General features: G+C 42.2%; 1 protein-coding gene across 4 annotated transcripts in view; it reads right to left on the bottom strand.

Annotated features, from left to right (window-relative positions):
• THADA (Thyroid adenoma-associated protein homolog) overlaps positions 1–13,598 on the bottom strand; it is a 103,894-nt gene that overhangs the window by 11,610 nt on the left and 78,686 nt on the right. For all 4 annotated transcript variants that reach the window (XM_075674548.1, XM_075674550.1, XM_075674549.1 and 1 more), the window contains 4 exons: positions 10,825–10,910; positions 7,394–7,791; positions 5,705–5,782; positions 1,895–1,935 (listed from right to left, as the gene is read on the bottom strand). In XM_075674548.1, coding sequence (XP_075530663.1) covers positions 1,895–1,935; positions 5,705–5,782; positions 7,394–7,791; positions 10,825–10,910 — 603 coding nt within the window. The remainder of the gene's footprint in view (positions 1–1,894; positions 1,936–5,704; positions 5,783–7,393; positions 7,792–10,824; positions 10,911–13,598) is intronic.

Genomic DNA, 13,598 nt, shown 5'->3' with positions numbered 1-13,598 from the left:
TCTTGTATACGAGACACGCATGGTGGTCGAAATGGGGGCTCAAATGGCCGCAAAAACATCAGACACAGCTCTGAATGACTGCCAGTATGATTACTTAGCGTCCAGCTGCTTGTGCTGTGATCGGAGATGGCACATGCATGCGTGTATAGGGAACACTTACTATTTCCTGTGACAGTGGCTCCTTTCCATTCTTGGTAGGCTTCACCACATAGCACGGCCGTATAGCAATGAAGCTAACCAATCAAGTTTGAATTGTAAGTTGACGGCCAATTTTGAGATCGAAATAACGGAAGTTTGAGCCCATATAAGTGCTTGGGTGCCTGCCAGGACCTTAGGTTGGTATTGAATTAATCGGAGTCGAATTAACAGAAGTTAACTGTATTTTATAATATGTTACCGAATATTATGCTATGCAATATTAGTTTCGGTTCGAATGTCAGTATGTGGAATTTTTGAAGCATTCAAAACAATGCATTTGAAAACATGTATAAGCAGTGGTTTCAGTTCGGATCAGCAAGTTGTGTTGCCATTAACATGGCTTAATGCCAAGCGAAAGATGAAGCATTGTTTTATAGTCACAGATCAATTTTATTAACCTGTTGGATTATTCAAACATTCCTGCGGCACCAATACATTTTTTATTGAATTAATGCATAACCGCCAATGTTCCAAATGCTGCATGGTGTCTCACCCAAGTTTTTTAACAGGATCTGCAGGCACCATGCTATAAAAATGGCGGCCATGAAGAAAGTCAGTGCCACTCAGGCTGACCAGCCACACTTTTGCTTTTGTTGGTGAGGTGGTTTAAATAGTTCCCCAGCTTTCTGAGAACCGTAGGGGTGTTGCCAATAGATTTGCGTCAGCTTGGCACCAAACCGTACCTTTGGTTGCAAACTCCCCATAAAGCAGTACTCATTAGGCCTATCAACCAAGGCAGTACAGCTGTAACAAAATTTCGCTGCTAACCTGCATGGTGGCAGGCTGCAAAACCGTCATGAGATATTTGACGCTTGGAGAATGATTCGTCAGTGATCAGGCCTGAGATCATGCAAACTAAGGCTGAAAAGGCAGAAGCTCTACAGAAGTGCACAAGAAAAGAAAAAGCCAAAAATAAGCTTCACAGCTGCAGTTCCCAGTACAATTGATTTTAAAAAACTGGGTTTCTTAATCTGAAAACAAAACAAAGGAACCCATCGTTCTTTAATTATGGTGCTGAAACCTTGTAAATATATGTGGCTTTATGTACTTATTTCAATTATCAGGTCCATGTTTATCTAATTTTATTATAATTTTATGCATGTTTGCTTTACTTAATTTTTTGAAAAAGTTGCAAGAAATTAGTCTGATTTCGCGAGACTTAGAAGCAGTCTTCTAGAACTTTGAGGTCTCGAAGCTCTTCTTCAAAGGTAAATAGAGCAATAAGGTTGGACTTATATTTCTCTAATCATGCAGAAGCCGCTGTATTGAAAAATTTGAGGAAATGATTTCTTGTAATTTTTTGAAATTTTTTATGGGAAATTAGGCAAGGGAAGTTTACACAAAATTAGACTCGGATGATATAAACAAAATGGACTTTGCATTCAAAAATATGCACATAAAACAATACATATCTACAAGTGTTCAGTACCATAGCTAGTGTTATAAAGAATTAAAAAGATATTTGGTCGAACACTCAAAACAGTCACTGAAGTCTGCCACTTTTTATCCTACTCAAGGCCAGAGATTTTTACGAAATCATTCATGTGTCCAATGAGGTCAATGAAATGCTGAAGACATTATGAACACACACTTCAACACTGATGTTAAATTACACATCGCCTCTGACATACATCTTCACCTCTTTCTGCAATGCAAGTGACATCATAAATCAAGTTTTGAAAGAACCAACACTCACTTTTTTATGTTTTCATACCAGTCAAGGAGATAGGACAGCACCTGAAAGACATAGAATTTTGCATTAGCAAAAAGACTAATGATTGCAAGAAATAAATGTGGTCTACACCGAAGTGCATTGAGAAACAATAGCGGTACCAAGGAAATGAAAGAAGCTACAGGAATTGGCACATACAGAAAAATCTTGGTGATACGAATTTCATGGGGTCAGGCGAAATGTTCATTTCATGCAAACTTCGTATAAGAGAACCGGCGTATTCAGCATGGTATGGCCGATGGCGCAAACTTCGTATAAAAACGCACAAATGAAGAAAAGGTTAAAGGAGCACTGACACAAATATTTGAAGTCGAGATAACTTGTGAGATCGATTTAGTTGGTCACACACACATCGTCTATAAAATATCAGTGGCGAATATCGCTTAGAGCATATTTAAAATCAATTTTAAACTAGGTGCACGCAGCCAACCGCAAAACAGAGCACCTCGCGACATTGACATCAACCGGGATTGTAAATAGCCAAGAAAACGCTACGTCATGTGGCTGCGTCACGAATTTTCGTTGGCTGCCATGAGGCTTACATGTGCTCTTCTCCTCTGTTGTTGCTTGTTCTAGCTGTTGTACCTGTAGTGGGACGCTTTCCGTGTCACTGCAACTGCAGTTTTTGTCGTGTCCATCGGGATATTTCCCACACTATCAGCTTGACTGCGCTGCCACAATGTCCAACGCCGATTTGTTGTGTCTTACCATTGATTGTGGCCGATGCGAGGGTTTTGTTGAGGTTCGTCCTCGACATCGCCGGCCGCAATATCTGAGTCGCTAAGTGATTGGCCGCGTCTAAAGCGCGAGACACATGGCGCGATTTTCCGTGCGATCTGTAGTACGGCGCGTCGTGTGCGACTTGCCGCATGCGGCGATTCGGGACACATGGTACAATTGAGCAAGCGATGGCCCAGAACCGGCGCCCCTGCGTGGAAGTTCGGAATCCTGCGTAACTTCGAACAGAAAGTGAAAGCAACCGTATTTGCACAGCTATCTTGTTTGACACAAACAATGACAATATAAACACGTCCATGCGAGCACTGTAGACGTGTTTCCGCAAGGCCGCGTTAGCAGTATCGGATCCGTTGACAGCCGCCGATGGCCAAGAGCCGGCAGGAATAGCTTGCTGGGCCATCGAATCCGACACCGGTTGCGCTTGTGACACGATCGCTTGCAGCTCGTATAACGAAGCGCCTATGTTAGTCGGCACAATGTGTACACAGTTATGTCACGGTTAAACTGCAGCACATTTGATTTCTTTGACGCCAACAGAAGTGAACGAGCATGCCAAGCGAGCTTGCGATCGCTGAGAGACGATGTAGGCCTAGCTCGCTGGCCGTCTATCCGGGGCCGAGGGTCCTTGCGATGCGTCCGCAGCTCGTAATAAAGCGCCTAAATTCGTCAGCACAATCAATGCCTGAACATTTATGTTTCTCTTAAGCGAAAATACGGTTAGTTTTCCCGGAGACGTTAGTAGCGATGAGTAAACAGGCCAGTCAGGCGAGCCGCTTCGTATACAGACGATTGCTGGCGCGTCTGCGCTTACCGCGTCCAAGTAGAAATCACGCCAACAATTTACTATTTCGCACAACGTATTATAACTCGCACTCTTTCGAGGTCACTTTATTCTAGGAGTTATTTCGTGTCAGAAACAAATTGTAGCCCATTTATGCGCCGTCGTCAGCAGCAAAAAGAGGCCCGCGTTTCCACCAGAAAAAAAAACAGACATGATCGGAGCGGCGAGGCGCCCGCTCGCTGGCCCCGCCCCGCCAGGTCTACCACGTGGCCATGACGTTCACGCTACCGGCGCTGTCATTGGCTGCGGTCATCCGACCAATGCGGCAGTCGCACGACAATATTCAGCAAGTTGGTCGCGCACGCTGGCTGCACGTCAGAGCATACGTCATGGCTTTTTGCGAACACGTGACCACTTTGTTTACACTCCCGTTTGGCCCGTCTCGTTGCTCTCTGGAACCGAAACTTCGACTGGTCGCTACAAAAAAGACTGCAAATAATTACCTGTAGCGCTCTGAAGTAAATGAGGTTTCGTGCCGTGATTACTGGGTCATTAACTACTTAGTAAAGCAGAAAAAACCCCGTGGATTTTTTTTGTGTCAGTACTCCTTTAATTTATTTGCAGCTGTAAAAATCTCTTAATGTTAATCTTTCTGGGCTTTCTTCTTGCCAAAATCATCAACGACTGCTTTATGGAAGGTGCAAAAATGCGTGCACGTGTTCTCTTGAACATTTTCATTGTAAGTGCATTGAAAGCAGGGAGCGTTTCAGCTGTAGTGAGCTACCCGTCGTCGCTGCTGCAGCGAATGTTGTCGTCATCCTTGCTGTTCAAAACATCAGGCTGTGATGTTGAAACTCCCTTCGCAATATCTTCAATGGTAAGCAAATTGCAGGTCACCAGATTGGTGTCTGTGGTGACTAAATTGGCCTCAGTGCATTGAATGCCGAGCTCATTCCAATCTGCAATTGCAACTGCCAGCTTTTGCAGATTCTCTTCAGGTGAGTTGCAAAAGCTTCTAGAGACAGCGATTATCGCTGGCGAGACGTAGTCCCAGCTCATTGCAATAAAGTGTATTGCATCTAGGATGCTGATGTTCAGTTCCTTGTTCTTCCGTTATAACTTCACCAGCAAACAATGCACTAAGAGACTCTTAAACTAATACTCGGCATTCTGAATGACAGAAATATCCAATCGTTGTAAATACTTGTCATATGTGAAAATAAAAAAGTGAGTTTGAAATTTTGGAGGCTGGCATCTTTTGGGTAGGCGGCACACTGATCCAAGGCCAAGAAGTTCTATGCCTCACCTTAAACCAGTACTACATGCAACGCTCAGGGGTTCGCAAGTCCATCACGCCAAGCGAGAGTGCGATGTTGAAAGCCTTCTTGCGCAGCACCTTGCCGTTGACATTCACTCCGGCCACTGTAACCACCTTAAACCACATTAGAGCTTGCTCAAGCGGCACATGATGTGCAGATTTAGCTCTTTAGCATTGACACTGACGCTTTGAACGTTTGTCATTATCTGGTTACGTTGAATGGTGACTGTGCACACGCTGGATGGTGCCATGCCTAACTCTTCGGATCTTTGTCCACCTTCTGCAGAATGCCTGGCTTCTTCTTGAATGACAAAGGCTTTTACAATGTGATGGTGATGAACAGTGCAAATGGTTCCTTCTAATTACTTTATGAACCAAATCACACAAAGGGAATGTGCAAAATGAACAAACGGAAAAAAAATGTGTGATGTGTGCTACCAAAGGGGGGAGAATAGTGAGCCAAGTAAACATCGCATAAGAAAAAAAGTGCACACTTGCCCTCGCCTCAGAGAACAAACCTGCGGCCCACTGAAGGCTAGCTTGCCAACATCGTACCCTCTCATGCTTCCCATCTTCCTGCTCTCTGCGTGTGTGCTGGGAATGGTTTGATCTGCTAGACTAGGAGAGAGATTGCACAGTCTGTTGATGGCAACTATGGGCGATCGGCATACCCCTGCGCTGGCCACTCCGCTGGCTCTGCCACCACTGTGGCTGTGGCTGGTGTGTTCGTATGATCCGCAGTGGTGCAGCAATGTGTTTAGAAGAGCCAATGTTTTGTGAATTGTATGCAATGTATTTTAGCCGAGGAACATGACAAATTTGTATCACACCGAATTGCGTACCCATTGTGATCATATCACCAAGGTTTTACTGTAGCTACTACTTCCACTTCAGTGCCTCCGAAAATAAAAACCTCGTGTACAATGGAGGCACTCACATCTTCAAATGTTGATCGCCCCTGCCAGTCGAGCTTCTCCAAGTGAGGGCCATTACAGGCTGTAAGCACTGAACAAGCCTGAAAACAAGAGAAATAATACAATAAATCTCATACCTTAGACACACATTGATTGAAATAAGACAGCCATTTTTCAAGTCTGCATCATGAACCATCTTTGACAAATTCTACTTATCAGCCATTTACAAGTGATGCTGGAGAATGAGTATGCAATGTTTCACAATTGAAAACATAAAGCATTTAGACGTTTAAATAAAAATACCACTCGATATTAGCAATAAACTGTTCGCTTTAGTAGCAGTAGAGACAACCAGCTGTCAATTATCATGTCTTGTTAAAAAAATGCACTGAAGCTACTTACTCTACTGCATGCTTTGATTGTGCTTATGTGTAACCTTACAAAATAAGCCCTTATCACAATTTCAGTTTCTAACAAAAATTACTATAGGTAAATTAGGCCATAGTGCCCACAGGAGGTGCAAGTATGGCAATCTCAGAGAGCATGGAGATGATGGGTTACAGGTAGGGGTGCACGAATTCCAGATACAGTTACCAACCAATCATTCGGACACACTCGATTATTCTGGCAGCTCCGCAGCACCACCACTGGTGCCATAGACTTTACGTGTACAGACAACCAAAATTTCAAGCATCTTACAGCGTGTCGTTGGGTAATTCAGGCTCCATCTGTGCGACCATGAGCAGAAATAGTGATATTTTCCTTTTGACAGGTGGCTTGCACCTCCTCGAAACCAAAACTAGTGAAGCCTGGTCGATATAATAGTCACTAACGAGAATTCGGTGCATGCATTGACAATACTTCCATCTATCTGTAGCGATGGCATGACGACAGTAAAGATACAGGTCGCGATTCTGTAGCAATGTCTTGTGCTCGATGGCTGGTCGATCTTGTTGATAACACATACTACTACTGCTTATACACACATAACACATGCGTTTGCTCCGACTACTGACAAAGCGTAACAAGTGTGAAAAGGAATAACATAAAAGGCATTGCTAGAAAATCACGGCCGTGAAATGTCTAGGCCAAATACAAGAGTATGTTTGCGCACCACACTGTTAAACATGGGCTGCACTCTTGGACAATTATTTTGAAGACACTTTCATGTTCGTAATATTTCACGGTGCTTGCACCACATGCATCGATGGGTGGCAGCATTTCCATACTGTGACAAGATATAGTGCTTGGCACTAAGCCAAGAATGTCATTGCTCATAGATACCGATGCGCCTTGGAAGATATCCCCGAAAGTGACGATCTGAGAATATGGCCCATCTTTTTAGGTCACTTGTGGAAAAAAAATTACCTCTTTTCTGGCAAGTCCGGCATTTCGGACTTACGTTTATTCAGAATTTTTGGCAGTCCCCATTGAGTTTGAACTATCGGTCAGCAACAGTATCACCCAAACATTAACGAACAGGCCTGAACAGAATGGGCAGACCCAAACACTGACAACACATCCACAGATGCCATGGATGTGTCGTCAATGTTTGGGTTAAGTCTGACTGTGGCTGTACAACAGAAGCTTGGATCAGTACAATCACACACGTGCGCAACACACAGCCAGATGCACAATATAAGCAGACAGAAGGGAAAAGTGTCTTTCGTCAAGTTTCAACACAGATGCTGAGATGCACAACTGTTAGTCACCTCTGCAAAGCATGCCATGTACTGCTGGTGCTCTCCAGGCCCATCACAGACTGTGCGGATGACACGGTTGAGAACCTGCTGAGCCATCCGGTCGATGTCGTTTCCAGCAGCCAAGCAGCAGCTGCTGCATAGTTGTGCGACTGATGTACGCCTCACAAACTGCAGTGTCATCCAACGGGCCTCAAGTGACATGGAAGACAGTGACCTGAGCACAAAACCAAAGTATCCATCCGGTCCAGGGAATAGGTCCGGCCAGCGCAGGCCCAGTTCGAGGAGGAAGTCCTGGCGTGTCGTAATAAGAAACTCCTGTCCCGGTTCCTTCCTGAGACCACCAGAGTGTCTCTGGTCCGACGGGTCTTCCAGCAGCACGGCTGCTATAAGTTTGTATGGCAGTGTACCTTTTGAAGGAGAAGCGAAGGTAAAGTTCCTATGAGTCTAGGATCTGCTGTAGGCTGAACTGGTGTACACTTGACATAGCAGGAAAGCAATAACTTTTGGACAAAAAAAAAAAAAAGAATAGACAAAGCGCAGCTGTTTCTTTCATTTTGCGGTGTACATGTGCTTGCACGTTCTTACTACTATGTGATGTTAGCTTACAGTCATTGTCTAAGCCATTTCATTTCATATCCTGAAATTGCATGACTGCCTGTGAAAAGCTATGCAAATGAGCAGCATGAAAAACAAGAATAAAGAAAGAGTAAAAGTTTGCATTTCTGCGCAAATTGTGAAGCAACAGTTAATGCAACATAAAGTGCAGTAAGACATTCAGTATCAATACAATATCAGTATCAATACCCTGTACAGTATCAATCGTAGTAAACGGTATTCCTGGTGGCACACAAGCAATCTGTACATAGGTTTGTTTGAAGTCAAGTTTATTTATGTTGTGACTAGGGGTACATGAATATCGGAAAATATTGCCTGCCAGTTGAACATTATATCTTACTACAGTCAATCCCAGATATATCAAACTTGAAAGGGATTGTGAAATAGTTCGATATATTGATAATTCAAGATATAAAATACGCCTCTCTAAAGCTTATTTGAGATATTTGCAAGTATAAGACAGTTTTCCGAGATCACGAAAAGTGGGAAACCACCGATTTGCTTCGCCAAGGCCGTGTTGAAGGCCCGTAAGTTGACTTAGTTTTTGCTCATGAACGTTGCAAGTCGCTCTCACTGTGGAATGGTCTTCGATATACTGACTGCAATGCTAACAAGTTTGACAAGTTTAACAAGGGTGCAACTTAGTGCAATGAAAGGGTACGGGGTCAGCTGCTCAAAGAAACTGAACTGCAACTGCAATAAGAATGCTTTTTTTGGGGTGTATAGATATGATGGGCCAATGCACTACAGTGATGCCTGTCTAGACTGCCTTACTATTCAAACGTGTCAGCTGTTGACACCACATGTCCATCTGGCCCCTCAATGCAGCACAGAGCAATGGCCGATATGTTACCATGCAGTGCACCGGAGCAGGATACAGGACTTGTACTGATTCTACGAGCAACCTGCTACGGGCATTACTGCAGCGTATGCGAGCATCGCACTTTGCTAAACGACGCTATTTTATACATACAAGTTTCGGTGTGTTAGGTTTTCTTCACACTAAAGGCTATTTTATAAAATTAATGTTATTTTATTTTCAAGCAATCGAAAAGTAACTGTATTGCTATAGTCTTGCATGCATGTGGCGCAAAATGTGGACAAAAGAAAAGAGGCTGTGTTCTCACTGTTTTTCTTTTTAAGCAATGGTCACAGCAGAAGGCCTGTTCATCTCTTATTCCTTTGGTCCTCTGTTTTGTACTTCATCCTTGACAAATATGCTAAACTACTGATGTATAAATCTCTAATCCAGCCTTTACTAGAACATGCTTCTCCTTGTCTGGAATCTGCACAAGCAATGCGACACTAATCAAATCGAGGCCATCCAAAAGAAAGCGATTCACTTCATATGCCCCAGGTTCGACAGAGATTTTTCACCTTCTGCAGTGCCTTCATCCCTTGGCTTGCGACCGCTTTCAGATTGCCGACGCACGATATCGCTAAAGCTTCTGCATTGCATTATTAACACCTCTTGCTGAATTTCATCAGTTAATTATCTAGCCCCTGCTAAACCATCCAATACTAGAAGCCACCATTACCTAAACATTGTGCCTTATTTTGCCCATACAGACACTTTTAAATACAGTTCTTTTCCCCATGTTATTGAGTATTGGAATTCTTTGCCTGGTAATACTTGTTCTATGCCTCTAAGCTTATTTTTAGCGACATTGAATAGGTGGTTATTTCCATTGCGTTTGTATTGTTCAAATCGCCTGTGTTATTTGTTATTGTTCTGCTTTTCATATCCACTCCTGCAATAGCCTAATAGGGTTGCAGTACGTACAAATAATTAAACAAACAAACAAATAAATAAATGCTTCACCAACTGGCCCAAAGCACTACTCTTCTAAGGTTCACCATCACTTCATTTTACTTAGGGGCTAACATAGCTTCTGCCTTGCTCATTTGTCATTAGATGCTGTGCTACCCACACTCCTGAGCTCATTGCTTGGTGAAAGGTACACCTAGTGGCAGCTGGCACAGGGGCAAATGCCTCAGAGTGAACTGCCATTCTGATGCTGTATTGTAATGCACAAGTTGGCAACACTAGAACAATAATATGGGTTACTCACTTTTCTGAATTAACCAAGGGTCATTAAACAAGCTTGCACTGTGACAGCTTTATACTTTTTAATGTTGGCAACATAACTGCAATGTACTGACATTCTAAACTTGCTAATAAATGCATCTACATATCATTATTTGATACTCAAAAGTATGTACTTGTATGTGGCTCATATACAAAACTTTTCATGTTCGCACCCCTAGTTGCAGTAGGATATCACATTGTAGCTCGTAGCTGCCTGTTTATAAAACCAAGCAAATGTATGCCATAATGAATGAATGTTACTTTCCCACTTGCTTTCACAGTCACGGAGACAAGAGGATAATTTAGAGAAACCCAGCACTAATTATGGTAAATTTACTACTAATTTTTCAGCCACAACACTTTGGAACTCATAAGCGTGTCATATTACTAAGTTACTCTCTCATTTTTACACATTCAAATCAAACCTCCATAAATTTTCGCACTCAATATAATAATTTCATCGTTACCATTATATTAACTAATTTGTGTTATTAAAATATTTTACATTGTTAGCTAGTGACTAATTTATACAGTCTTGTGTGTTTGCATATAGCTGCTTTGTATTTACATATCCTACTCATTTCTAATGGGAGGCACCTCGTACAGTCTGTTGACTATGGGACCTCAGTCTGTATGTATGTATAATCCCCATTTGTAACCTAATCATTATGCACAAATTAAAACATATTCATAATAATTAATAAATCAAAAAAAGAAAGAAAGTAAAACCACTTACCCAACTGGCTGGGATCTGAGAGACATTGCAGCCAGGACAAGATGACGTCCAAGTACGCTGCCCTCGACACAAAGCACTTGTTCGCCCTACAAGAGATCAAAGTATGAAAAACAGCTAACACTCTATAAAAATAAATACCTGTATTTACACAAACATAATGGTACTATCAATATAACATGTGGAAGACTAACTGATAGTACAGTAAAACCCCACAACAATAAAAGCCAGAGACAATGAAATTCTCACCCCCACGAAATATTTCCATCACCTTGGCAAATGCTCATGGGATTCAATGCATTTCATTTAGGGATGCGTGAATATCAAAAATTTTTCATGCGAATGGAATACGAATACTTAATATTGAGTACTGAATAATGATAGACACATGCATTTATTAGCAAGTTAGTTTATTTGAACATATTGGAACATTGCAATTACATTGTAATTGGTAAAACAATTAAACTGGCAAGTTGTTATACTAAAGGATTTTGTATTTGGCTCATGTTAGCTTTGGAAAATTAAATAATTTCTGCTAGTTGTCTGTTCTCGCCAACCTATGCATTATTATTCTGCATCATTTTCCCTCAAACTCTGAGGCGTTTGACCCTGTACCAGTCTTCACTCATTGCATTTACTTTCAAGCAATAACCTCGAAATTGGGGGTGGAACCTGAAAAAGAGTGCACCCTCACTATTTGCAAACTCACGCCCATTGCTACTGAGAGACTGGCTTTCCTGCACAGCTTAGCTGTCCAGTGGCTACGCGTGTTTTACAGGTAAAATTTCGTCAACAGCATGAAATTATCACAAAATTCAGCGTGAAATCAGACACGCTTTCTTAGATTAGATAGATATAAATGCTAAGAACCATATTTGCTCCTGCGCAGCCAGCAATACATTCGATCTGTTTTGCACATTCGTATTCAATCGAATATTAAAAAATTTTCTAATCCCAAGTTCCCAAGTGAAGAATAATATGAAAAATATAATAATCAATAATATTCAAAATTCTGGATATTTGAAACACCCCTACTTTCATAGTATCAATAATGAGATGTCACTAAACTTGGATCCTACTTTGATGAAATCTGCCAGAATTAGAGCTCATATTACCTAACTGTGTAACACTAATAGAGTACAAACAGTACTCAAATGCACCTTTTTGCCCCTTAAGTTGCCTAAAATAATGTCACAGCAGGCTTAGAAGGCTGCTACTGTTTTTGTTTACAAAAAACAGCAAGGCACTGGACTCGTGCTATGGCTGCCATCTTGTTTGTAAATTGCACCTTTAGATGGCACGGACATATCACGATCTACCTTTATTCACAAGTGACAACAGTCTTTCCTAACTATGCGCTGTGCATAATCTGCAGCTAGGTGAGAAAAGCAGTCAGTGCAGCAAAAACAAAGAAATTCGTGTCCCACGGGCATGGACTTGTTTATAATGCTTAAGATGGTGGCCTTAGAGGGTGCTGCCCAGCTTCTGGCCATTATTGGGAACTGGGGCCGTATTGTGATAATGAAAGTATCATGCAAATATAAGCGTCCTGTGCTTTATGAATGCCAAATTCGATACCGCCCAAGAGGCCCTATGTGCCCATTTCATGTCGCCAGGCAATGACGGATGAGGCCGTATTCTCGGTCAATTGCTTTCAGTCACTTTCACAAGACTTCACCTGACTTGATACCAAAAGTGTCGGCGTTACACAAAATCTCACGAAAGTGATGCTATCTTGAAAAGTTCTTGGCTGAGAGTACTGCTCCAGGGCAGCGCCATAATCGCTGACTGAAGCATGGGGCACACTTTGCACTGTTGGCAACATGGTTGTGGATTGCTTAAAGCAAGGCTTGCCAGAGTAGGCAAACATAATTTTGGGAGTAAAGCTTCATTTTGCAGCTCATTTCCTGTCTGAGCTGCCTTATTTCACAGCTCTAAAATTCTGGCCTCTGTGAACAAGCGGCAGAGGCGAGTGGCACGCATAGACCATGTCATCTGGTAGAAAGTTGAGCCCTTAGCAGCTTGGTTCAACAATCATCAAACACAAACACGTACGGTAAGCACAAATAAAAAAAATACCAATGAATGCTTATCATTGCTTTTTCTGCAAGAATGCAAAGCATTTGTACAAACATGTCCATAGTAAAAGCAGATGAAAAATAATGTTGTGCGAAAAAGCTTGACAGAACTACAGATTTTTCACATTGAAGTGAATCACAGTCACTGTTTGAAGAATGACGTTTCAGAACCGCATACGGGTTCATCATTCACCAAGTAGAACATGCAAACATTGTTACTTACTGTTCGCAACATACGACGTAATGAGCATGCACATACGGATGCATTTTTCCTGCTGTCTGGTTTATCATAGCTAACAGGAACTGAACAATCAGCGATTCCAGCAGCCATGGGGATGATACATTCTTTTCCTTTGCTACAACGGTGGCATTGTCCCAGTCAATCTTGTGAGTATGCTTCTGGGCATGCTCAGAAATGGTGTTTGACGTATGAATATTATTTCTGATATCACGTTTGTGCTCACTGAGTAGTAATGAGAACTTTCCTGCTTCACCAACGTAAACTTGATGACAATCAGTGCACCAATTTTTATAATTGACTCTTGGGAATGCTGAAACTGACAACCTATTTTTCCCGCTCATGACCGGCTTTCAGAGGTTCCTGGTCAGGATATGGGCAACATGCTCGTCCCATATTTAAAATATGTGTGATAGTGCCTCGCTGAATCTACTGATGTTAGGGATGGCTGCAAGTGCACA

Source organism: Dermacentor variabilis, chromosome 11, assembly GCF_050947875.1.
Source record: "Dermacentor variabilis isolate Ectoservices chromosome 11, ASM5094787v1, whole genome shotgun sequence".
NCBI lineage: Eukaryota > Metazoa > Arthropoda > Arachnida > Ixodida > Ixodidae > Dermacentor > Dermacentor variabilis.
The sequence above is the reverse complement of the archived record's forward strand: the minus strand, read 5'-3'. Positions and strand labels throughout refer to the sequence as shown.